This window comes from Callithrix jacchus, chromosome 9, assembly GCF_049354715.1.
Source record: "Callithrix jacchus isolate 240 chromosome 9, calJac240_pri, whole genome shotgun sequence".
NCBI classification, from domain to species: Eukaryota; Metazoa; Chordata; class Mammalia; order Primates; family Cebidae; genus Callithrix; species Callithrix jacchus.
Genome location: NC_133510.1, coordinates 95,578,427 through 95,599,827, shown reverse-complemented (window position 1 = coordinate 95,599,827; position 21,401 = coordinate 95,578,427). Strand labels below are relative to the sequence as shown.

The window sequence follows — 21,401 nt, the reverse complement described above, 5'->3', positions numbered from 1 at the left end:
TGATTAATGGCTTTTTCACATACTAGACAATGTTTTTTACTGCTTTAAGGATTGCTTTTTATTTCCTTTTCATTTTTTTAGAGACAGGTTCTCATTACATTACTCGAGCTTGTCTCAAACTTACTTAAGTGATGCTTCCACCTCGCAAGGTACTGGGATTACAGGCATGAGCCACAGCGCCAGGCCACTGTATTCATTCTGGACTATGCTACAACATGTATAATAAAATTAGCAAAATGTGGAGCTCAAATAAGAAAATTTAATATGATCTATTCATTCCAGCATGTGGTGATAATTAATATTTAATTTTTTTATCAAAACCAAAGTAATACCAACATTCAATGAATACTTACTATGTGCTATACTTTGTTATGTGCTTTACATATTCAAACCTATTTAATCCATTTCCCAAACCAATAAGGATGTACTAAAATTGTGCCCATTTTATGGATGAGTGAATGAATAAGTGCAGACAGATCATTATGCACATCTAAGCTTCAATTTTCTCACCTACATAACAGCCAAATCACAAGTTTGTAATAAATATGTTTTATTGCGTTTTAGGTTTTGGGGTACATGTGCAGAACATGCAAGATAGTTGCATAGGTACACACGTGGCAGTGTGATTTGCAGTCTTCCTCCCCTTCACCCACATTTGGCATTTCTATTACACAATATATGTGAAGTTCCTAATCAGTGACTGATACCTAGTTAGCATTTGTAATGACTAGTTCCCTGTCTGCTTTAGGAAAACCAAAAAATGAAGACAACAATAATGTAGGCAGGTGAAGACCACCGGAACACCAAGTCCATATTTGTAAATATTAGTAGCTTGTCTAGATATTTAAACATACAAAGCTAAAATGTCTCTGCTAGTTCTGGAAACAAAACTGAAAAAGATAATTGGTTATTTTTCTAGTTTTCTTTAGACTTGTTAATTCTTCAATAAATAGGTGATAAGTCAATGTTTTGATGTTCGAATAAATGTTGGAAATTATTTGGGTACCGCGGGGTTGGCAGACTATAGCCCTTTGATCACATTCAGGCCACCATCAGTTTTTGTATGGTTCATGCACCAAGAATGTGTTTTACATTTTTTAATGTTTCTAAAAATCAAAAAGAAAATAACCAGCGTAGACAGGAAAATAATGAGGTTCAAATTTCAGTGTCCATAAAGTTTTATTGAAACTCAGCCATGCTCTTTTGTTTACATACTGTCTATGGCTGTTTTCATGCTGCAATCATGAAGTTGAGTATCTGAGAGAGAGTGATTTTACAGTTCACAGACCTTAAAATATTTACCGTTAGTCCTTTACTGAAAGCTTGCTAACCCCTGGATGAACACATTGACATAGGTTTCTTTAAGAATTCTGAGGACATTTAACATGATAATGTTACATCATAAAATCCCCAAGAAAAGGAAAATTATTTCAGTATAGTATTTTCTAAATGTATTTGACCTTGGCACATTTCACAATATTTAAGGTTTACATGACACATCTGTAATGAACAAATTCAACTATTTTTTAACTAAAAAAATGAAAAATGTCATCTTTTTTACCTCAGAAGCAACCTAGATTTGCTAACAGGAAATTAAATAATATTTCCCTCATGTAAATAATGTATGACTGCATATAATTCTATTCAAATGATGATCGGATCTCTTACGTAAAACATTAAAAATTTTTTCAGGAATACATATTGAATGTCAATCTAGGAGACAGTTGATGCCTTTTTTAAATTTTAGAGAATTGTTCAATTTATTTTTACTAAGTTTCAAAGCAGGATATGTTCCCCACTTGTTCAGCCTTTAAAAGCTACATTGATCAATAAATCCTAAGTTTGTCTGGCTATTTTCTATCTTAAAAAATAATCACCTCAGAAAACTGAAGGCATTTTAGGTAAAGCGAATATGCTATACACGAAATAGAAATAGCAATGCTAAATGATAATTTGGACAGTTTTTCTTTAAAGTTACACATATAAAAAGAAAAGTGTAAGCAAAATAAAAGTTAATGAAGCAGGTAAATGTGAGGAACCTCGGGCCCACAACTAACTGGTTAATTTTACCCATTGTGTGGCAAATGTCTTGGAAGTAACATTTGTTTTTGGATTATAGTGCTGCTATCCTAGGGAGAGATGAATACAGAACCCACAAATAATACAGCTCTGTTCTTAGGTTGCTACGGAAATTTGAATCACTGTTTTGATAGATAAAGCATGAAAATTAGTTATATGAAAATCCTTTCCTTCAAACACAAACCATTAGCAGTTTTTTAGAAATCATTTAAAAAGTGGCGTCTTTCAGAAAATTAATAACTCCATGAAAAATTAGGACAGTCAACAATTAATAAAAACAAAGAAAAAATTATCCTGAAAATTAAAATTTGATATATATGTTTGTGTGTATATGAGTGTGTGTGTGTGTGTGCATGTGTATGTGTTTGTATTTATTAGTTCTGTGCTCTACTAATGCCACTTTAGTTTTCTAAGAAATAATATTATAAATCAGTCATGCAGGATAAGTAAAACCCTTGACATTCCATAATGGCAGGGTAGCTATAGAACATAATTCCCATAAACAGAGAAAAGGGAAGAGAATGTGTAAATAATGTGTACTGGAAACTACTGGGGTTAAGTAAACGAAGCTCATAGTTCAGATTCCGGAAATTGATTACAATCAAAATGTAAATATTTAACATGTGGTGTTTACCAGATGAAATGTGAGAAAATATCTAATCTTGTTGGAAATTCAAGTACTCACTTCCCAGTGTTACCTGCACCTGGGAGGTTGCTAAAGTGCCCTTACTGATTGGTATTTTGTAAAGAAATATTTTGTAATAAAAAACAGTAAGTACTTATTAAAAGGAAAGTCACCTAGCCGGAATACTTTGTTTATTGATAATTATAGTTATTTTAGTTATTAGCAAGAGATTTTCTTTTGCGAGCCAAATCCATATTGGCTTTGCTTTCTTAATGGAAGATATTGCCTAATGATAATGATTTTGAACTTGAATCTACCTGCAACCACCTGCTTTTCCCCGTGAATGTATGCCTAGATAAGCTGGTAAACTCGAGGGACATAAATCATGTGCAAGAATTTCAGTTATCCAGTTGGATAGCTGAAAACATGAGGTGGGCTCTGTTGTTCCAGACTTTCATTTTCTGAATGTACTCAAATGAACTGCAATAAAATGGCCTCCCATTGGAAGCTTCATCTAAAAAATCAACTATTTACATTAATCACAAATAAGTTTCTTGAAGAGAAAAAACAAATTATTAACTTGTAGAAATGAGAGTATATCAGGGTCTGCCACTCTATTTTGTTAAGGAAAAGGTGAGATATTATACTTAGGGACATTATTGGTAAGAGAAAAATTCTAATCATCTATGTCAAAAATATTGTGTGCTTATTTTTCTTCCCTAGGTTTTAAACTCTTTAATATGCTTTGAATTTTACTGTTTCCACCTCTTCTAGGACTTTGCTTCATAATTTACCTCTTCGTAAACTCTTTTTATGTTCTACCTTTTTCTCTGGTTCCTTCTACTATCTTGTCCCATTAAAATAACCTTCACTTGACCACATATTCCCCTCACTTATCTTTCCTTCCCACACCAAATAGCAATCCACATTCATTCTTTCTAGTACATCCCTTTCCAGAAACTCTTCAACCCACCACAAAATGTCTACTGCCTCCACAGTTCTTCTTAGGGTCATCAGAAATCTCCTTGCAGAACTGATCTGACATGACCTCTTTGTAACACAATGCATTGTGACCTCCTCCTCCCATTCTTGCAACTCTCCTTTCCTTGACTGTTATGATGCCATTCTCACATGGCTCCTCCTTTACTTTTCCAGCTGCTTCTTCCCAGTTCCCACATGGTCAATAGATGTTGATGCCATGCAAGATAAGATTAGCATGACCCAAATTATTTGCAGTTCTTTCCATTAAGAGAATCTCTCTATTTCTTCACCCCTTGAATAGACCTTGGAACTTGCTATGACCAATGAAATGTGACAAAAATCATGTTTGCAAGTTCTAGAGTCCAGGCTTTTCTTGAAGCCTTGTAACTTCCACTTACTTCCTTTTGAAATGCAGTCCTGAGATTGCTATATGATGAAAAAGCCTGAGTTGAAATATCATATGGAGAGGAAAGAGGCAAACCATCTAAACCAAGTTGCTCTATCTGAACTGGGCCCTCAGCCAATCAGCTACTCATGAGAGAGCCCAGGTGAAGCCAGCAGTAGGCTGAGTCTTGGTGACCCATACAATTATGGAAAAGAATAAATGGTTCTTTCTGTCACTAATTTGGGGAGTGTTTTATTATGCAGTAAGTGATACAGTTGGCATCTCCTAGGTTTTTGACTATGACTTATTTCTTGTCTTATTATACACATTCTTATGGGTAACTGCAATAATAGTTGCAGTCTGTAAACCAATTGTATGATGATGGTTCTCAACTCTATTATGACCTTAGCTCTAGATCTAAGTTCCCAACTTCTTTTTTTTGCTTGTTGATATTTCCATTTTCATAACTTACAGACACCTCAGATTTGACCCAGGAAAACTAATTCACCATGCTCTTCTCTCAAATAGCAAACTATTCCATTGCCTGAGTTCCCACACTACTGAATGCAGTTATTAATAGTATACCCCAACTGTCTACCCACTTTCAAAACTGAGTTTTCCTAAACTCTTTCCTTTGCTTCTCTCCTACTTTAACAACCAATCACTGTTTGCTTTATCCTTTCTCTGAAATATCCCAAATGTCTGCCCTCCTATTCATCACCACTACCACAGTTCAGACAAGTCTGTTTTCCTGTATATTACTGTAGTAAGCTGTTGCATGTTACATTATTATAAAATCTTTCCCCTTCACATTTGTGCCCCATAATCTTACCAGACTACCATTTTTAAACTGCAAATCTAGTTTTTTGGTTGTTTTTTTTTTTTACTTTTTTGACTGAAACCTTTCAATTATTTCTAAGTCCTGCATTTTAAACTGTTCTCTCTCTCTCTCTTTTTTTTTTTTTTTTTTTTTTTTTGAGACAGATTCTTGCTTTGTCACCAAGCTGGAGTACAGTGGCGTGATCTCGGCTCATTGCAACCTCTCAGATTGAAGTAAGTCTCCTGACTCAGCCTCCCTAGTAGCTGGGATTATAGATATGTGCCACCACGCCTAATTAACTTTTGTATTTTTTAGTAGCAACAGGGCTTCACCATCTTTGATACTTCTACAAAATCTAATGTACACTTGGTAGCAGCACTTCGTACTTTGGATAATGCTTTGCTTTTTTACTAGTTTGACAGTCAAGTCCAGGAATAACTCTCACTTTTGAAGTCTAAATGTCTAATATAGTAGGAACTAAACTTGGAAGTGGGGTGGAGATGAGAAGGGGGAATTATAGGGAGATATATAAAGGAAAATTCTCAGTCAATTATCTAGATCAGGTGTCTGAAAAGGAAGGGCCTCGTGGCTATAACTGTTCCACCACATGTTTCTCAAAAGTTTTAATGAAACACAGCCAGAAACTCTAAAATATTTATTATGTTTTTTTACACAAAAAATTTGAACACTGTCCTAATTTGCCTGCACCAAAAATCTACACTATATTTATTTAAACAACAAAACATGTATTTAACTTCAGTATCTATACAAGTCTTGTCTGTACCATTCTCTAGGAGATAAAAAGGTAGAAAAAAATGTGATCACACACACACACACCCCCTTACAACCTAGTGGAAATAATGGCTATGTTTGAAACCAATTTCAACCAAAGGTAATGATTAAGGGATCATTCAAAGGGTGACTGCCTCATGTGGCTTGACTGTGATTAATATAAGATTAGTCAGCCTGACAGCCCTGACTGGGAAACCAGTTTGTGTTTTGCCTTGAAAGCCCATTCCAGGTGCATTGTGCTGTTTTGTATTAATCAGCCCCATATGGATGTCAGGAGGGATGAGAGTAGGTTGGATGAAAGGCTGCTTTCACAGTCCCATCTCAGGTGCAGTATGTCCAAACACCAGGTGTTTACAGGTGGAATATTTGGAAACATTCAAATAACACCTTAATTTTCTTCACTCTTCACCCTGATGTTCTTCCCTCCCAGAACCTATCTCCGCCATGTTTTCTGTTCTTTATGATGACACACATGTGTCTCCAGTTACTCAGAACCATAATCTAGTTGCCAGTGGTTCTTTTTTTTCCATCCTGATCCTGGCCCCATGCACTGACTTTTGAATTCCTGTAAATTCTTTCCATGGTGACTCTTACATCTTTCTTCTCTTTTTATGTTAGAAATTTCTTTAACTCTCCCACATGTGGCCCACTGGTGTTCTTTCTCCATTCCCTCCAATACTTTTTAATATATTTCTTCAAGTTGAATATTTATGTGGCACAATGAACATATCATTTTCTTGCTTATGGCCCTTCAGTGGTTCCCACCACAATATAAAGAAAAATTAAACTAAATTTAAGAAGCAAAATAATCTGTTTGGCCATTCACAAACTCGCTGATACATTATCCCAAATATTTTGGATTTCCTCTTGTTTCTCCTTTACTTACAATGTTCTTTTTCCCATCTTTTTATATTGTAATCTTCCCTCATTTGGATTCCAGTATAGATGCTGTTTTGTAAAACCCACAGAGGTTGTTTATCCTTGTCACCTAATATACAACCCTATCTGCATCTCAGTCCTGAGCTTCAGGCTTCAATATCTTACTGAATACCTCTACTTTGTATATTTAACTGGCATATGAAACTTAGCAAGGCTGAAAAAGAATCATTAATTTTCCACATGTTCTTCACCACATCTTCAGAATCCCCAAGTGTCTTCAGAATCATCCCTGTTAAAACCCTCAGAATCATCCTTCATTTGTCAGTTTCCCTCACTCTGTACAAATTTAAGTTCTCCTTCCAAAGTGTATCCATTTTGTCACCTACAATCCTTCTCCACTATCATTACACAAGTCATCATCTTTTGCTTAGACCACTTATCACCACAACCAGGTTCCCTGATTTCACTCTTTGTCCTTCTATAATTACCTCTCTACATGCTAGCCAAGTTGACCTTTTGAAAAATGTAAATAAGATTATATAATTCCCCTGGTTAAAACCCTTCAATGGATTTCCCTTGAATTTAAAGTCCAGTCAACATCCCTATGATCCACAAATATCTAAATAATCACACTCCATCTAGTACATCCCCTACTAGTTAGCCCCTTACTAACTGGTCTTCCTTCATTTTTTTCATAACTCCAAAACACATTCTGTCTCAGTGACTTTATACTTTCTGTTCAACCTGGCTAAAACAGTCTTCTACCAGAGCCTGACATGCCTGGTTTCTTTGGTTCATCACATTCTTAACTAACAAGGCTCCTCTTCCCAGACCACTCTCCACTCTCCACTACATGACTCTAGTTTTTCCCTATAAAAGTGTAACTGCTATCTCAAATGTCTTATTCATGTAATGTATTGCATTCTGTCTATCTACCACTGCATTATACATTAGATCAGAGGAGAAACTTTGGCTATCTTTCTCACTACTTTATCCTTAGCATCTAGAAAAATATATGGCACATACTACAGGGTAAACAAATATTTATTGTTCAACATATGGATTTTATTATAACACCTTAAAATGCTTGCTTTGTATTTTGATTGTTTCCATTTGGCTTGTGTGTCTTGGTAATCAGCGAGTTCCTCAAAAACATGATCCTTACCTGATTTGTTATTAACATTTCACAATATACCTCAAAGTGTGGAGTTCATTTAATATTTAAAACATTTTAAGAAAATAATCACATAATCGTCATCTTTAGTTACAATATAAATATATATGTGTGTATATGTGTGTATTTAAGTAGATCACAAGTCTGACAGATATTTGTGATCTACTTAAAATATCATGTATATTTTTTTCCTGAGAAGATAAAATAAATATTCTAGTATCTAGTAGCACAACAGGGTGGCTGTAGGCAATAATAATTTAATTGTATGTTTTTAAATGCTAAAAGAGCGTAATTAGATTGTTTGTAACACAAGGATAAACACTTGAGGCAGTAGATACGTCATTTACCCTGATGTGATTATTATGCATTGTATGCTTGTATCAAAATATCTCATATATCCCATAAATATATACATACACTTACTATGTGCCCAAAAATGAAAAATAAAAATAAAGCAATGCTATAGTATGAGCATATTGTGTAAAACATTGCATTCCACAGTCAACTATTTTACTTAATCTTCTAAATTGTGATTACAGCAAGTTCTCCTAATTAAAAGTAGAACCACTAAAAATACTTAACATTTTAAAAACAGTTACCCAGTCTAAATCTCAAGGCTATTAATTATAGTTGCAGGAAGCAATTCCTTGACTTTCACTGCTGGAAGAATAGGCAGTCAAGGAATGAAGTGAATGCTTTGTGGTCTACCTCTGTGATGTGCCTAGTTTCCTGCACTATTAACCCTTGAAATTCTACTATAGCCTTTTAAGTTTTTGTACTAATCATGTACAACTCTTCTCCATATGAGAAGGTAGTTATTACATGTCTACCCCATAAAAAGATCCTTGGTTTCTCAATAGCATCTCTCCTATCTTCCAGGCAAACACAAGGTCTTATGTGCAGAGCTGATATCGGTATCCTTTTAGGCTTTACTGTTGAAGACTGTTTTCCCAAAACAAATCCTCTTCTGCTGAATGCTAAATTACCACAGTTAACCATAATTTCAGGGATTCCAGTGAAATTGAAAAAAGATCAGAGTAAATAAGGAGAATTAAGAGTAAGTAAAAGTATATGAGGTGGTTACAAAATCTCCCAACCATGGGCTGAAACAACAAATGTGCACCACAGGGCACATCAGTAGGCCTCTGACACAAAGCATTTGCCAATCATAATTAGTGAGCCTAAAAATTTGCTGAAGTTGGACCAATGGAAGTAAAATTTATCTGGATCAATGGAAGTAAAATCTAAAAGACTCACAAAATGGTAGTTACTCAATTTCAAGGTCTGATAAACTTCCCAATTTCTTGTCAGTATTAGAATAAATAGTAGCCAACTACCATTGACTTTAAGCCTGACAATGTTATATAAATACACAAAGTTCTTTTAAACACTTCTATTGTAGTTGTAAAATATTGCTTTCTATCAACTCAACTACAATTATGGATTCTTGCCAAACTGACCATACTACTGCCTGATTCTTGGATTCTTCTCTTTTGATTATTCTATGTGAGTCAGTCTTAGCCCTGTGTGATTCAGCCCCCTCCTACATATTTTTTGTAAATCTTCTTGCATTCCCTTCTCTTGTTCAAGCCTGTCACCTGTAGGAGTTTAATAAATGCTAGCTAATTATGATGATGCTCATTTTATTTTCCTTTACCTCCATTTACTCCTCTCATTTATTTCTACATAGAGTTAATCAACATTTATTGAGTAGCTATTCTATAGAGGAATAGCCTTCATCAACTCCAATAGATTTTACTGAATTTTCTTAATCATATTACAAAGATTATGATTTTGTCTACCTTGTCAAGGATAGTTTTCCATGGAAGAGTGATTTTATAAAAGTTCTTGCTTGAACTATTTTACTATGGTACTGTTTTCTCAATTAGGAGTTTAATCTCTTAGGAATGGAGTTGTGTCTTTGCTTGTCTAGTACAGTACTAAACACAATTTACCCCTCCTAAAGAAATAAAATTAAAAGGTAGCTACTCAGAACATTCCTATAACTGTGTTGCTAAAATATCTCAAATGAGGAGGAGATATGCTCCACATTCAACATTCAGTCTCATCTACCAAACTTCACTCATATGCATACCTGGTTGTGTTCTAGTGGGATGAGGGGAGGAAACAGTAACCCTAGAGAAGAACAAATTACCATGGGTCTTGATTTATTTTTCTACCCAAGGTCTGGTAAAGTTTCATATCATCTATTTATTAGATATGGCCCTTTACCACTTGAAAGCCAGGAGCTGAGCCTAGGATCAGGGAAGATGAGAGATCAACCTTTAATTTACGGATTCATTCTTTAAGTCACACATGCATCCATTTAACATAAATGTACTGATCAGCTGTATTTTGAGAGTATATGTTGAATTTTTTTATTCAATCAACAAATACTTTTTGAGCACTTACTCTCTGATTATCTAGGAAGGAACAAGACAAGTAAGGTCCCTGCTCTGACTGGACCTATACTCAATGAGAAGTTTTTTTTTACAGATTGCTTAAGTCACTTTATTTATAAAAGTAGAGTAGATTCCAGTCTGAAGATATAAACCTCTGAGTATAATTTTCCTTGTTTGTCAGCATATTTAATTTATATTGATCATTCTTATACTTGAAATATATTGTTTATTACTTCCAGTGCTAAACATCTTCAGAAGGCTCTATTCCATGTGCATAAATATTTTATACTTGTATAATTATTTATATTAGTAATTACTTTCAATTTTATACAACAAATACATAAACTACCTCTAGAAGGTGTAGTACTACAACAGACTCCACAAGAATGGAATCATAATCTATTTAAAAACAGTAAAGAATCAGCACCTAAGCAATCAATGTTGTGTTTTGCCAATGTTGTGTTTGGATGTCAAGAAATTCATTAAGCAACCATACATTAAAATCATTAGAATGCAGAAGTAAGCTGAACTTTTTCCTCTGACATACACATGGTAAAGTTATCATGAAGTTTTATTTTAGAAAGCTGATATGTAAAAGGAAAAGAGATTCTTTGTCAAGTACTAGTATCCATATACACCTGCAAGAAGTAAACATATACCCCTATTTCAACTCTATTTCATTTTCAGAACTAATATCAAAAGAATAGAGCCACACATTTGTGAATTATTTAGAGTTATCATCAGATCTCCTGGAACTACATGCCAGTAAAATAACATTAAAACTTTCTGAGTTATACAGTCAATAAACACATTATATTAATTAAATTGTTGGCCAGCTTCAAACTTTTTAAAACTTTTCTCTAAAAAATTGATTTAAGTATTTCTCACCTTGACATGTGTCAGGCATTGATACTGTATATAATACAACATTTTATGTAGGTCCAAGCTGACTTAGGTTTTCTTGAGAAACAATTCAGTTTAACCTAGAGCTCAATTTCACCCCTGCCACAGCTCTCAAGATCATATTGCTAGGGATAAAGCATTCCAGTCACTGTTCTTAAAGAGCTATCTGTTGCCAACTAATGACTACCTAAGTTACTAGGTATAATCAGGGGAAATCTCTTTCAGGAACTCCTGAGAACTATGATGAATTACATACTCAAATATCTGCACTTCTCCATACAATTTTGGGAACATTTTAAATCTTGATTGAAAGGGTACACAAAATAGTACATAATAATTTCCCCTTTTGCAGAATTCACAAATTATCCTACTTCTAATTACAGAGAGAAGACAGACTTCTTGTCAGCAACTTTTACCCTAACCATAAAACTTAATTCTTTCTTCTGGTGAAGCAATTATTGAATGATTTACTTCTAGTGACAATATAATGTACGTGGCTGTAAGAATTGTTGGCTAAATACGTTCTAATTGATTCAAAAGCAACCTGTAATGCAAATTTTATGTATCAATTATAAAACAATAGTGATATAATATTTTATGCTAATAAATTCAAGGAAGGCAAATTTTTTGGAGTCTTTTAGTTTTAGGTTAATAATACAAGAATGTCTGCTAATATTACAAGTATGTCTAGCCTGTGGTGGATAGTCCTATATCAGTATGTTTTGTGAAAGCTGAAGGAAATCCTTGAGATGACTTAAGGGAAAACCAAGAGAAGACTAAATTGTACTTCTAAATAATTGTAAATGCCCTTTAAACTGGATTCAATGTTTTTGTATTCATTATTTTTTATCTTACAAATCATCTATGCAAACTATTCTGATTTTCTATTTTGAGAAATTTATTGGACACTATTTCATTATGGCAATGTTATGCTTATGAAAGTACCAACCAATTCTCTGTCTCCAAAGTTTATTAATTAAAACACTAAGAAATCATACCTTACAACCAAGTGTCCCCAAAAAAATCTTTATAAGACCATTCTAGTTATCTGAACTTTTACAAAACTTTCTGATTGTTCTTTAGACACATTAATGTTTAAAACAATCCTTACCTTGAAGATATAATCTAATATAAAGACCATCACATTCACAAATGAAATCTATGTGAATTATAGATAGGTTAATAATCTAAATCCAATTGCTGAATGTCCACATGAATCTCAAATGGCTTGGTGGTTCATTATTTACTTCTTTAGCTTTTATGTGAGAAACAATGGGTGCCTAGCGACTTAGAAACCACTTTCAGAAACTTGAATAGTTTGTTAAAAAAAATCTAGACTTGCAAACATTTTTATTTTTCATGTGGAACAAAAAACCTGATAAAGAAGATATGCATCAATCGTTGGAACTCAGTCTTAGAACATTCTGTTTTTCTGGAATCAAAGTAGATAATTCATCTCCTAAGACCAATAGTTTCTCTGAAAACTGAAGTCTTCCAATTAAACATTACTACAATTAGAATATTTTAAAAGATTGACTCTGACTGTTAACATAAAGAAGTTTAGGTTGGCTCTATGTCTTTATATGAAAGTTTGAAATAAAAAGCCTGATTATATTTGGGCAAACAAACTTTTAGGCTTTTTATTTAGCCATCTATTATTCTCAAATTTCTTGAATACTATATCCAAAATCATTGAACTAAATAATCTTTAAATTGAGAGAAAAAAAAACTAGTAGGATAAAATTAACTTGGTTTCAAATTCTATATAATTGTCTATCTATATAAGTTTTGAATTATATTAAATATCAACGAACCCTTTAAAATGTATTTACTTTTATATAATACCAGCTGGTGTCACATGATGAATAGAGAATAAAATAATTAGTATGTTCTAGTCTGAGTACAAATTATAGTTCAGTTTACAAAATTGAATAAACAACTGTATTGCAGGTCTACCACATGTCAGGCACTGTCCTGGACATGAAAACATAATGGTGTCTAGACAGATATAGCCCCACCTTCTCTAAGCTTTATGGTTTGTATTTTGTAAAACTTTTTATTGCCTCATTCTCTGAAGTTTTATTTGCATCCTGTTTGTCTCTCAAACTCTCAATTCTCTATTTATTATAATAAGATTTATAATACTATCTCATGAGGTTCAATTTTGGGTGATTAAATATCACTCCCAAGTAAACAAAAATGAAAAGAGAGGCAGAGAATAGCATGCATAAAAATTCTTCTAGCAGACGTTCTCATAATTTTATAACCTTAAATTCTCAATGTTCCTTCTTAAAAGTTCATATTTTTCCTGCTTATAAAGATGCAATTGTGCTCAGGTAGTTTTTTTCTTATCATTGCTAGTTATAGATCACAATGCATATGAATATATTTATTATTCAAATTCTTTACATTGTACAAGAAATGTTATATGTCTATATTTGAAGGATATAGTGACTCTTATCAGATAACTGTCTTATCATAAATCACATTTTCTATAAAAGGATAAATCACTTACAATTTATGAAAAGATATTTTGTTTCTGTACTTGGAAGTGTGATTATTCAAATCATTAGGGAAATGGGTAAACAAAATGAGTAAACTTAATCTTGCAACTAATTTTCACCTGTGGTCTCACCTCTGCTAAGATGAAAATAAAAACAAAATGAAAGACCCCCGTATACAGCATTACTAAATACTAAAACACATATTAATTCTATTTCAATACGCCCTGTGATTTATTCACTGCTTATTTTGAAATACCCATATTTTTGTGTCCTAGACCACTGTTGTGGTTTAAACTTAAGGATTAAACAAATCTGTAAAGGGAAATACTTTCGTTAGAGAAGCTTACTTATCCTTACTATTGCCAGCCTTTCCAAAACACTTGCATTTATAACAAAGCATCATTTTCAGAGACATTCCATTTTCTAAGAAACTTGAAACAGTATTAAACTCCCTATTTGGTATCTTTATTTTCACCTTTTCATGATTTTGCATAGAAAACTTTATATTAAAAAATGTTTGTATACTCACCTTCTTGAAAGAAAGCTAGTTTCATAGTAGAATGGCAGAACTGATGTAATGAAAGTGAAGAATGCACTTCCCTGAGGGAAACTCAGGGGCACATGTAAAGTTTTACTGCACTGTATTTGGCACACTAATAACAGGAATCTCAAGCTGCTAAAGCAAAACAAATCAAAACAAAAAACCTCAAACCAGCAAACAGAAAGCCCTGACTACAGGAGCAGTGTGCCAGAAACACAACTTGATTTATGAGACCGTAAAGTTTTCCAAAGTATTTTAATATACTTTGGTGACATTTAAACAAATGCCAAAATAATATTACAAAAATACCACTACAAAAATATCATTTAAAAACCAGGATATTTTTATTTTGGGAGTGAGGGGAGGCTTTTCTGGAATATTCTGGAATATTTTAAAATACATTGCCACCATTAAAACACAAATTTGAAATACTCAAACCACTTTATTTTAATATACAGTTTCTTTAAATACACAGATAGTTTCTTTTCTGTAATTATCATGAATACCATATCATAAATACCAATGATAAATATATTAATATATGATGATCATAAATGCCACATTTGTGAAATATTGTCAAATTATTAAAACATAAAACATACTTGGAAAGTTTTACAGTATTTATTAGGCCATTTAGTTTCTAAAGGAAATTTTGTCAACTAAATTGTAAATACATTTGAAATGAGTTAAAAACAGGATTTTCAAAGTAGACATGTGCACAAAATAAAGTATGGAGATGTACTTTAAAGTTGTATTACTCTATGTTACCATGCAGACACTTTAAAATAATTATATTATTTCCTACCATGTAATTGTATCCTTTTAAATGTACACTGAGCAAATTAGGACAAGTACAAACAAGGATGATTGAGAGAAAAGTGGTGGACAAGCCCCTAGGCTAAAGCAAACATATTTTTTAAAAAAATATAGCCCATGTCTAAATTTATTCTCACATTTTTGGCATGAAAACCTAACATTTGATGTGTAAATGAAGTATTTAATAAGACTAAGACAGACATACTATCTTAAGAAAAATATGTGTGTATGTGTGTTTTAAGTAACTTATTTATACTATGGCCATTTCAGGCTTGAAATATCAAATCAAGAAAAAAGTAAACTAGTAATAATAAGGATTATTATTACTATTTAGAGAGGATAGCTGCTTGAATCCATCTTTAGAGCTTAAAACTACCTAAAGTTCTCAAAGCTTTTTGAAAGAATCAGTTCACACACAGTTTCTCTCCGGAGTTTTTTCACTTTGGGAACATTCCAGGTTTCAGGAATGCCCCACTCCCAGGGGAACCAAAGCATTGTCTCTGAATTGTATCGCAGCTTTATTTTCCATCCTAATTAGTGGCTATAAATTCTAGTTATATCTTCATCAAAGTTTTAACTTTTTCTACAATATTCTAAAGTTCTGTTTGAAACCAAATGACACTTTTTATTCTACTACCCTCAAATGCTCAGGGCAACAAAAAGAGAAACTGTGCTGCTAGCTGTGGAACAAGGACTGGTCAAAAAGGGAGAAAGGAGTCAGAAATAACCACTCTTTATTCTCTGGGATCCTTGAGCATGTCACTTCCATCATCAACACTGGGAGAATGTCCTTGCCTTCTAGGTATTCATACTAGCCTAACTCCCTTAAGGGCTCTGCCCCCAAAGCAGTTTTTATCAGAATCTCACAACCACAAAACACATACTTTCACAGGTCAGGTCCCGACTACAGACAGACAGACAGACACACACACACACACACACACACACACACACACACACACACGCTTGACTTTACCTGTTTTTATGCCGAGTCTTTAGCAAGTTTCTTCCAAAGGGAGCCATGGTCTGTCGGGCAAGTGAATAAAGAAATTATCTTAAAGAGATCTGGGAGTCGGGGTGGGGATGTCTGAATTTCCAGGGTGAAGGGAGGAGGGCTGGAAGCTTTCTCTTCTCGGATGTTCCTGGCTTTCAGCTCATTAGTAGCCTGCTGAGAAAGTTGCTGGAAGTTGTGCAACTGCTGCTTAACTTTGAACTGCGGGATTGTTGTGGCTGCTGCACCTTTGGAGACCTGCCCAGCTTCAGCCTCGAAGAAGGCATTTGGAAACAGGAAAAGAAAAAGAGAGAGCGAGAGAGAGAGAGCGAGAGAGAGAGAGCGAGAGAGAGAGAGAGAGAGAGAGAGAGAGAGAGAGAGAGAGAGAGAGAGAGAGAGAGAGAGAGGAGGACTCGGAGAACTCTATTGTGTTCTGTAGTTATTTGCAGACTAGCTAAACTTAAAGAACTGCCAACTCCACAGGCATGGTAATACCAATGGAATGGGAATTTCATTCGCCCTGGAAACCCCCCCCCCCCGCCCCACGCTTTCCACACCCAACCACACAGGGTGTACTGAACGCACATAAAAGAATTAAAAGTAAATATCTCCCAACTCCTAGTCAGCTCCAGTCTGTGAAAAATCATCTGATCACGGCAAGCATGAGGGAGGGCCGAGAACTTTCTTTGCCAACCCATTCGACCCCCAAATCCTGTCAGGGTGTCGGGGCTTTAAAATATATCAGGGAGAGCGAAGCTGAAACTGTATCAAGGTGGACTCAGAGACCACTTCGGATTGCAAATCCCTGAGTTCATGGTCTCCAGAGCTTCTCCCAGGCCCCGCCTCCACACTCTGAAGTTCATCTTGCAAAAGTCGAAGGACCTGAAGGACCACAGGGCTCCAGGGCTGATGCATCAGTTTGGCCTAGGGACCCCAGGAGTTTAGGGTTTCACTCCCAATGCGTTTATGCTGACCCTTACCCATCTTTGAAAGTCACTGGGACTTTAGAGCCCTGGGACTTTCAGAGGAAAAGCAAACTGCTCCCGCCCCTCAGCTAGTAAAGAAGACACACCTAGAGGATCTGCTGGAACTCGAAATGTGAAGTGGAAGTGGAAGGGAGGGCGGGCTTCGTCTGGTCCCAGGAGAGCTGGAACCCAGGAGCTGGGCACAGGAACTGAGCTAGGAGAGTTCAGGGTGCCTGTGGGCGACCCAGCGCAGCTTCAACCTGGTACCTGGCACTCACGGGAAAGCGCTGTTCACAGGCAAGGGCCAGGAGATCTTTCTCACGGACGTGTTTTTCTCGGATTTTGCGCCCATTAAGCCACACAGCCAGGCTTCTAATCATGGGCTTCCCAGGCAGACGATGAGGGAGGGAGGGAGGGAAAAGAAAGCCAACAAACTTGTGAGTCCGTTCTGAGCCTTGGCAAAGGATATGAGTGGCTCACACTTGGTTTGGGAGTTTATCCCCTATCTCCAACAACAGCAAACAAAAAAATGATCTCAAAGGTTTCCATGATTCTTATACACATTGATTTATGTAGTGCTCAGATAAATTATGTTTTCTGTTATTATGATAATCTTTCTTTATTCATCTATATTTCATGTTACTGTATGTACATATACATGTATCATATCATTTTATTATTTATATTTTCTTTATAATTTTATATAATAAATTATACATCATATCCATATATACCGCCAAATTATTATGAAGTAAAAAACATTATAATAGCCAATTCTATAATTTAGTTATCTTTTTATATCCCTGGGAGTTAGGATAATTTAAAAAATACATATCCATCTTAGTTTGATATAGTCAGTGATTCCAGAGAAAATCTTTAAGACACCAAAACTAGTAATGACATATTTTATATATATATGTATACATGTACACACATATAAATGTATAAATATATATATATTTATATATATTATATATATAAAAATGTATAAATATCTGTATAAACATCTTCATATATATAAACATAAGTATATATATTTTACATGCTGTGTATGCAGGTACTTCACATGCAATATAAATTACATAATCTTGGGTGTGTTTCTGTTTTAGTTCTTGATTTCGTTTTACTAGCACCTCACAAGAAATGATTTAAACTATTATGAAAGTTTACCTAGTTATTCTAAGTTGTTCAAAACGTAATCCCTTAAAGCTTTACTGTTTACTTATTAATATAATTGCTGCAATCAACCTGCAAATATTTTCACATTTACAAATATCTCTGTTTCCTTTATTTTTGGTTCTCCACGCTTATTAACATTATTTATATACATATGTGTATTATATTTTTTGATAAAAGAATTTTAATTAAAAATGAGGAAATAATACTATGTCTTTACTAGCATAATCTTATGTTGAGTTTCAGGTTATCACAAATGAGTTTCATTTAGGTGTTATTAATCCTCACATAAAATACTCTTCATGGCAAGTTCTTTGATGTGTAAGAATACACATAAAAGGTTTAGTACACATTAAATACATACCATTTTATTTGACAATTTACCTTAATAAAACTGACAATAAAAGCACAAAGGGTTAATTCTGTCAGATAGTAGAAGCAGAAAGGCATTTTAAAAACGTGAATACAAATGCCTTAACAGAAAAATAAGCAAAACAGCCTTAAAAGAAATTAACAAAACCGTTACTTTTATTTTATTTCTACTCTTTTTTTTTAAATTTTCATTTTTTTTTTTTGAGTTAGAATCTTCCTATGTTGCCCAGGCTAGAGTGCAGTAGCTTCACTGTAGTGTGCAATCATTGCAGACTACAGCCTCAGACTCCTGAGCTCAGGCAATCCTTTTGTCTCTCCCATCTAAGTAGCTAATAGTATAGGCATGCTCCACTATGCCCAATTAAAACCATGTTTTAAAAAGTTGACTATCATTAGCAATAATTTGTTGTATATTTTAGAATAACAAATAACTGAAGGAGTACAATTTAAAATGTTTGGAACACAAAGAAATAATGAATGCTTGAATAAATGAAAACCTCATTTACCTTGAGGTGATTATTATTCACTGTATGCTTGCATCAAAATATTTCATGTACCCCCCACATATATATGCCATATATGTACTACTGATTGTTTTAAAAGTAACCTTCACTAGTAACTGGACATTGTGTATTTAAATTGAAACAAGATTTTATTTTACATCTACCAAATTGACTTCTTTTTAAAATGATGATGCTCAATAGTATCAGTATGATGAACATAGCACTACTCTGCATAAATAAAAAAAGGCATATCATTTTTGATAAATGAATTTGGGTATAAGAGCAATAATATTCAAACTACTCAAACTCTCATTCAAGTTTTTCTCATAAAAACTTTTTGCAACAAAATAATGTTTCAGAAAAAGTCTTATGTTCATTGATATTAATTCCGAGAACTAAATAAAATAATGCATACCAATTACTGACATATAGTGTTAGCCTAAGTACTAACACTATTTTTATTATAGGGTAGAGATGGAAAAATTATCTCAAATTTGAAAATGAAATGAATGAATGACTGCATGTTATTTCAAAGATATAATGGAGCACTGTCTAATAGATACTTTCAAAGATTATTCAATTATCTGGAAGAATGCGTTTTTGTTTTACTTACTATTTTTTATTAGGCTGAGATTCTATGAGATTGGATGTTAAATTGTTTTTTTTAAAAAAGAGTATATTTTTTGTTCAGAAGCAATACGAATTATTTTATCTAGTAGAAAAGATAACACAAAAGTTGTAGTTTTATTGTCTTATAGAACATCAAGCAAGTTTATATCTATTTAATTTTCTCTCAGCGTTCTGTCTTTAATTCACTCTCTATACGTAAGTCTCTCTTACTCCTTTTTTGAACCAGCTTTATAATTCTGCTGGATTAATTCATTAATATGTTAAGTCAGTTTTGGTCACTTGCTCACTATATATTTGTACAAAATTCATGTTTTGGCTTGCTTCCTGAAAATTATACCCTGAAAAACTATGAGAATACATTAGTCCTTTTTCTGAACAAATAGGAAGTCTTAATAGAAGAAAGTTGGCTACTTTCTCTATTTAATATCTACTTTTCTTAAAACAAAATGTGTAAAAAGGGTTTTGATGGTAGAAAATAGAATGCCTTTTCACTCATTTATGATATGAAGCTCAGCCAAAATAGAAAAGACATATTCCCTTACAAATAGATTAACATTTGAAAATATCAACATTGAAGATGATACATTATACTTGATAAAAGAATAAATGTATATTCTCCTCAATTAAATAAAAATTATTTAATCTGTGGTGGACTTGATATCAAAAGCTAAATGATTGTTAAAACTTGCAGTCTGATAGAGACCCAGCCTGTTTCCATTTGAAGTCTTTTTAGTTTGTTTGTTTTGAGATAGTCTCACTCTATCACACAAGCTGGAGTACAGTGAGACCAATCTTGGCTCACTATAACCTCCACCTCAAGGGCTCAGGTGATTGTTCCACCTCAGCCTCCGGAGTAGCTGGAACTACAGGCATGCACGACCACACCTGGATAATTTCTGTATTTTTTGTAGAGATGGAGTTTTGCCATATTGACCAAGCTGGTCTCAAACTCCTGGGTTCAAGGGATTCATCTGCCTCAGCCTCCCAATGTGCTGGGACAACAGGTGTGAACCACTGCACCTGGACCACATGAAGAGGTATTGATTTTTTTTTCTGACAACTAAATTTCAAAATTATTTGGGCTGATCTAACACATGCACAGAATGGAGCACAAAGTCTTTGCACAGCCTCCTGACTGTTTACATCAATGTCTTGATTTTCATCTTCCTGCAGTACATTATAAAACTAAAGTTTTAAAAACACAACTCTCATTTTCATCTTAAATTTTTGTAAGACTCTTTCAGAATTCAGCACAAACGATGTAGGTTATCATTCAAGGCTCTTTATTGCATGAGCTTTTCTGACTTTTAGCTTTAGTATATACATCTTCACTAAAATGGTGGCAGATATGGCAGGAGAGTTAAGAGTATACGTTTCAGAGCTGCACCGACAAGGAGCCACGTCACAGTTCTGTCACTTCCTAGTAGAGACCTTGGGTAAATTATTTAACTTTCTGAGCCTAGTTTTCTGATCTGATAAATGGAGGAAATAATAATTCAACCTTAATTTCTTATTAAATATAAGTCTAAGAAAATTTTTTCTTCTAAAAAACTCTTATAAAGATGTGCTCTATACTTATTTCTAGAAATTTAATTTTTACATTTTAATTTTTAAATGGCTCACTGATATTATTTTAATGGGTATCTTTGGTAAGAGCCAGTTGTCCCTAGGGCCTTCATAAAAAGAACAGCTGAACTGAAATTCTTCTGAATACACACATACTTAATTGTGAGCTAATTTGTCACCACTTACATGGTAATCTGTGAGGAAATAACACTATATAGCTTGTTATAATCAATCAGTTTATCTGATTTACTCAAAATCCCATTCTCAATCAAGGGAATAATAATAAGACAGAATTTA

The 21,401-nt window shown here is 33.9% G+C and overlaps 1 protein-coding gene across 1 annotated transcript in view; it reads right to left on the bottom strand.

Moving 5' to 3' along the window:
- Positions 1–16,116, bottom strand: part of RASSF9 (Ras association domain family member 9) — a 32,653-nt gene extending 16,537 nt beyond the window's left edge. Inside the window, exon 1 of the mRNA XM_035257270.3 lies at positions 15,878–16,116. Coding sequence (XP_035113161.2) covers positions 15,878–15,924 — 47 coding nt within the window. The 5' untranslated portion in view covers positions 15,925–16,116. The remainder of the gene's footprint in view (positions 1–15,877) is intronic.
- Between the last annotated feature and the right edge of the window lie 5,285 nt (positions 16,117–21,401).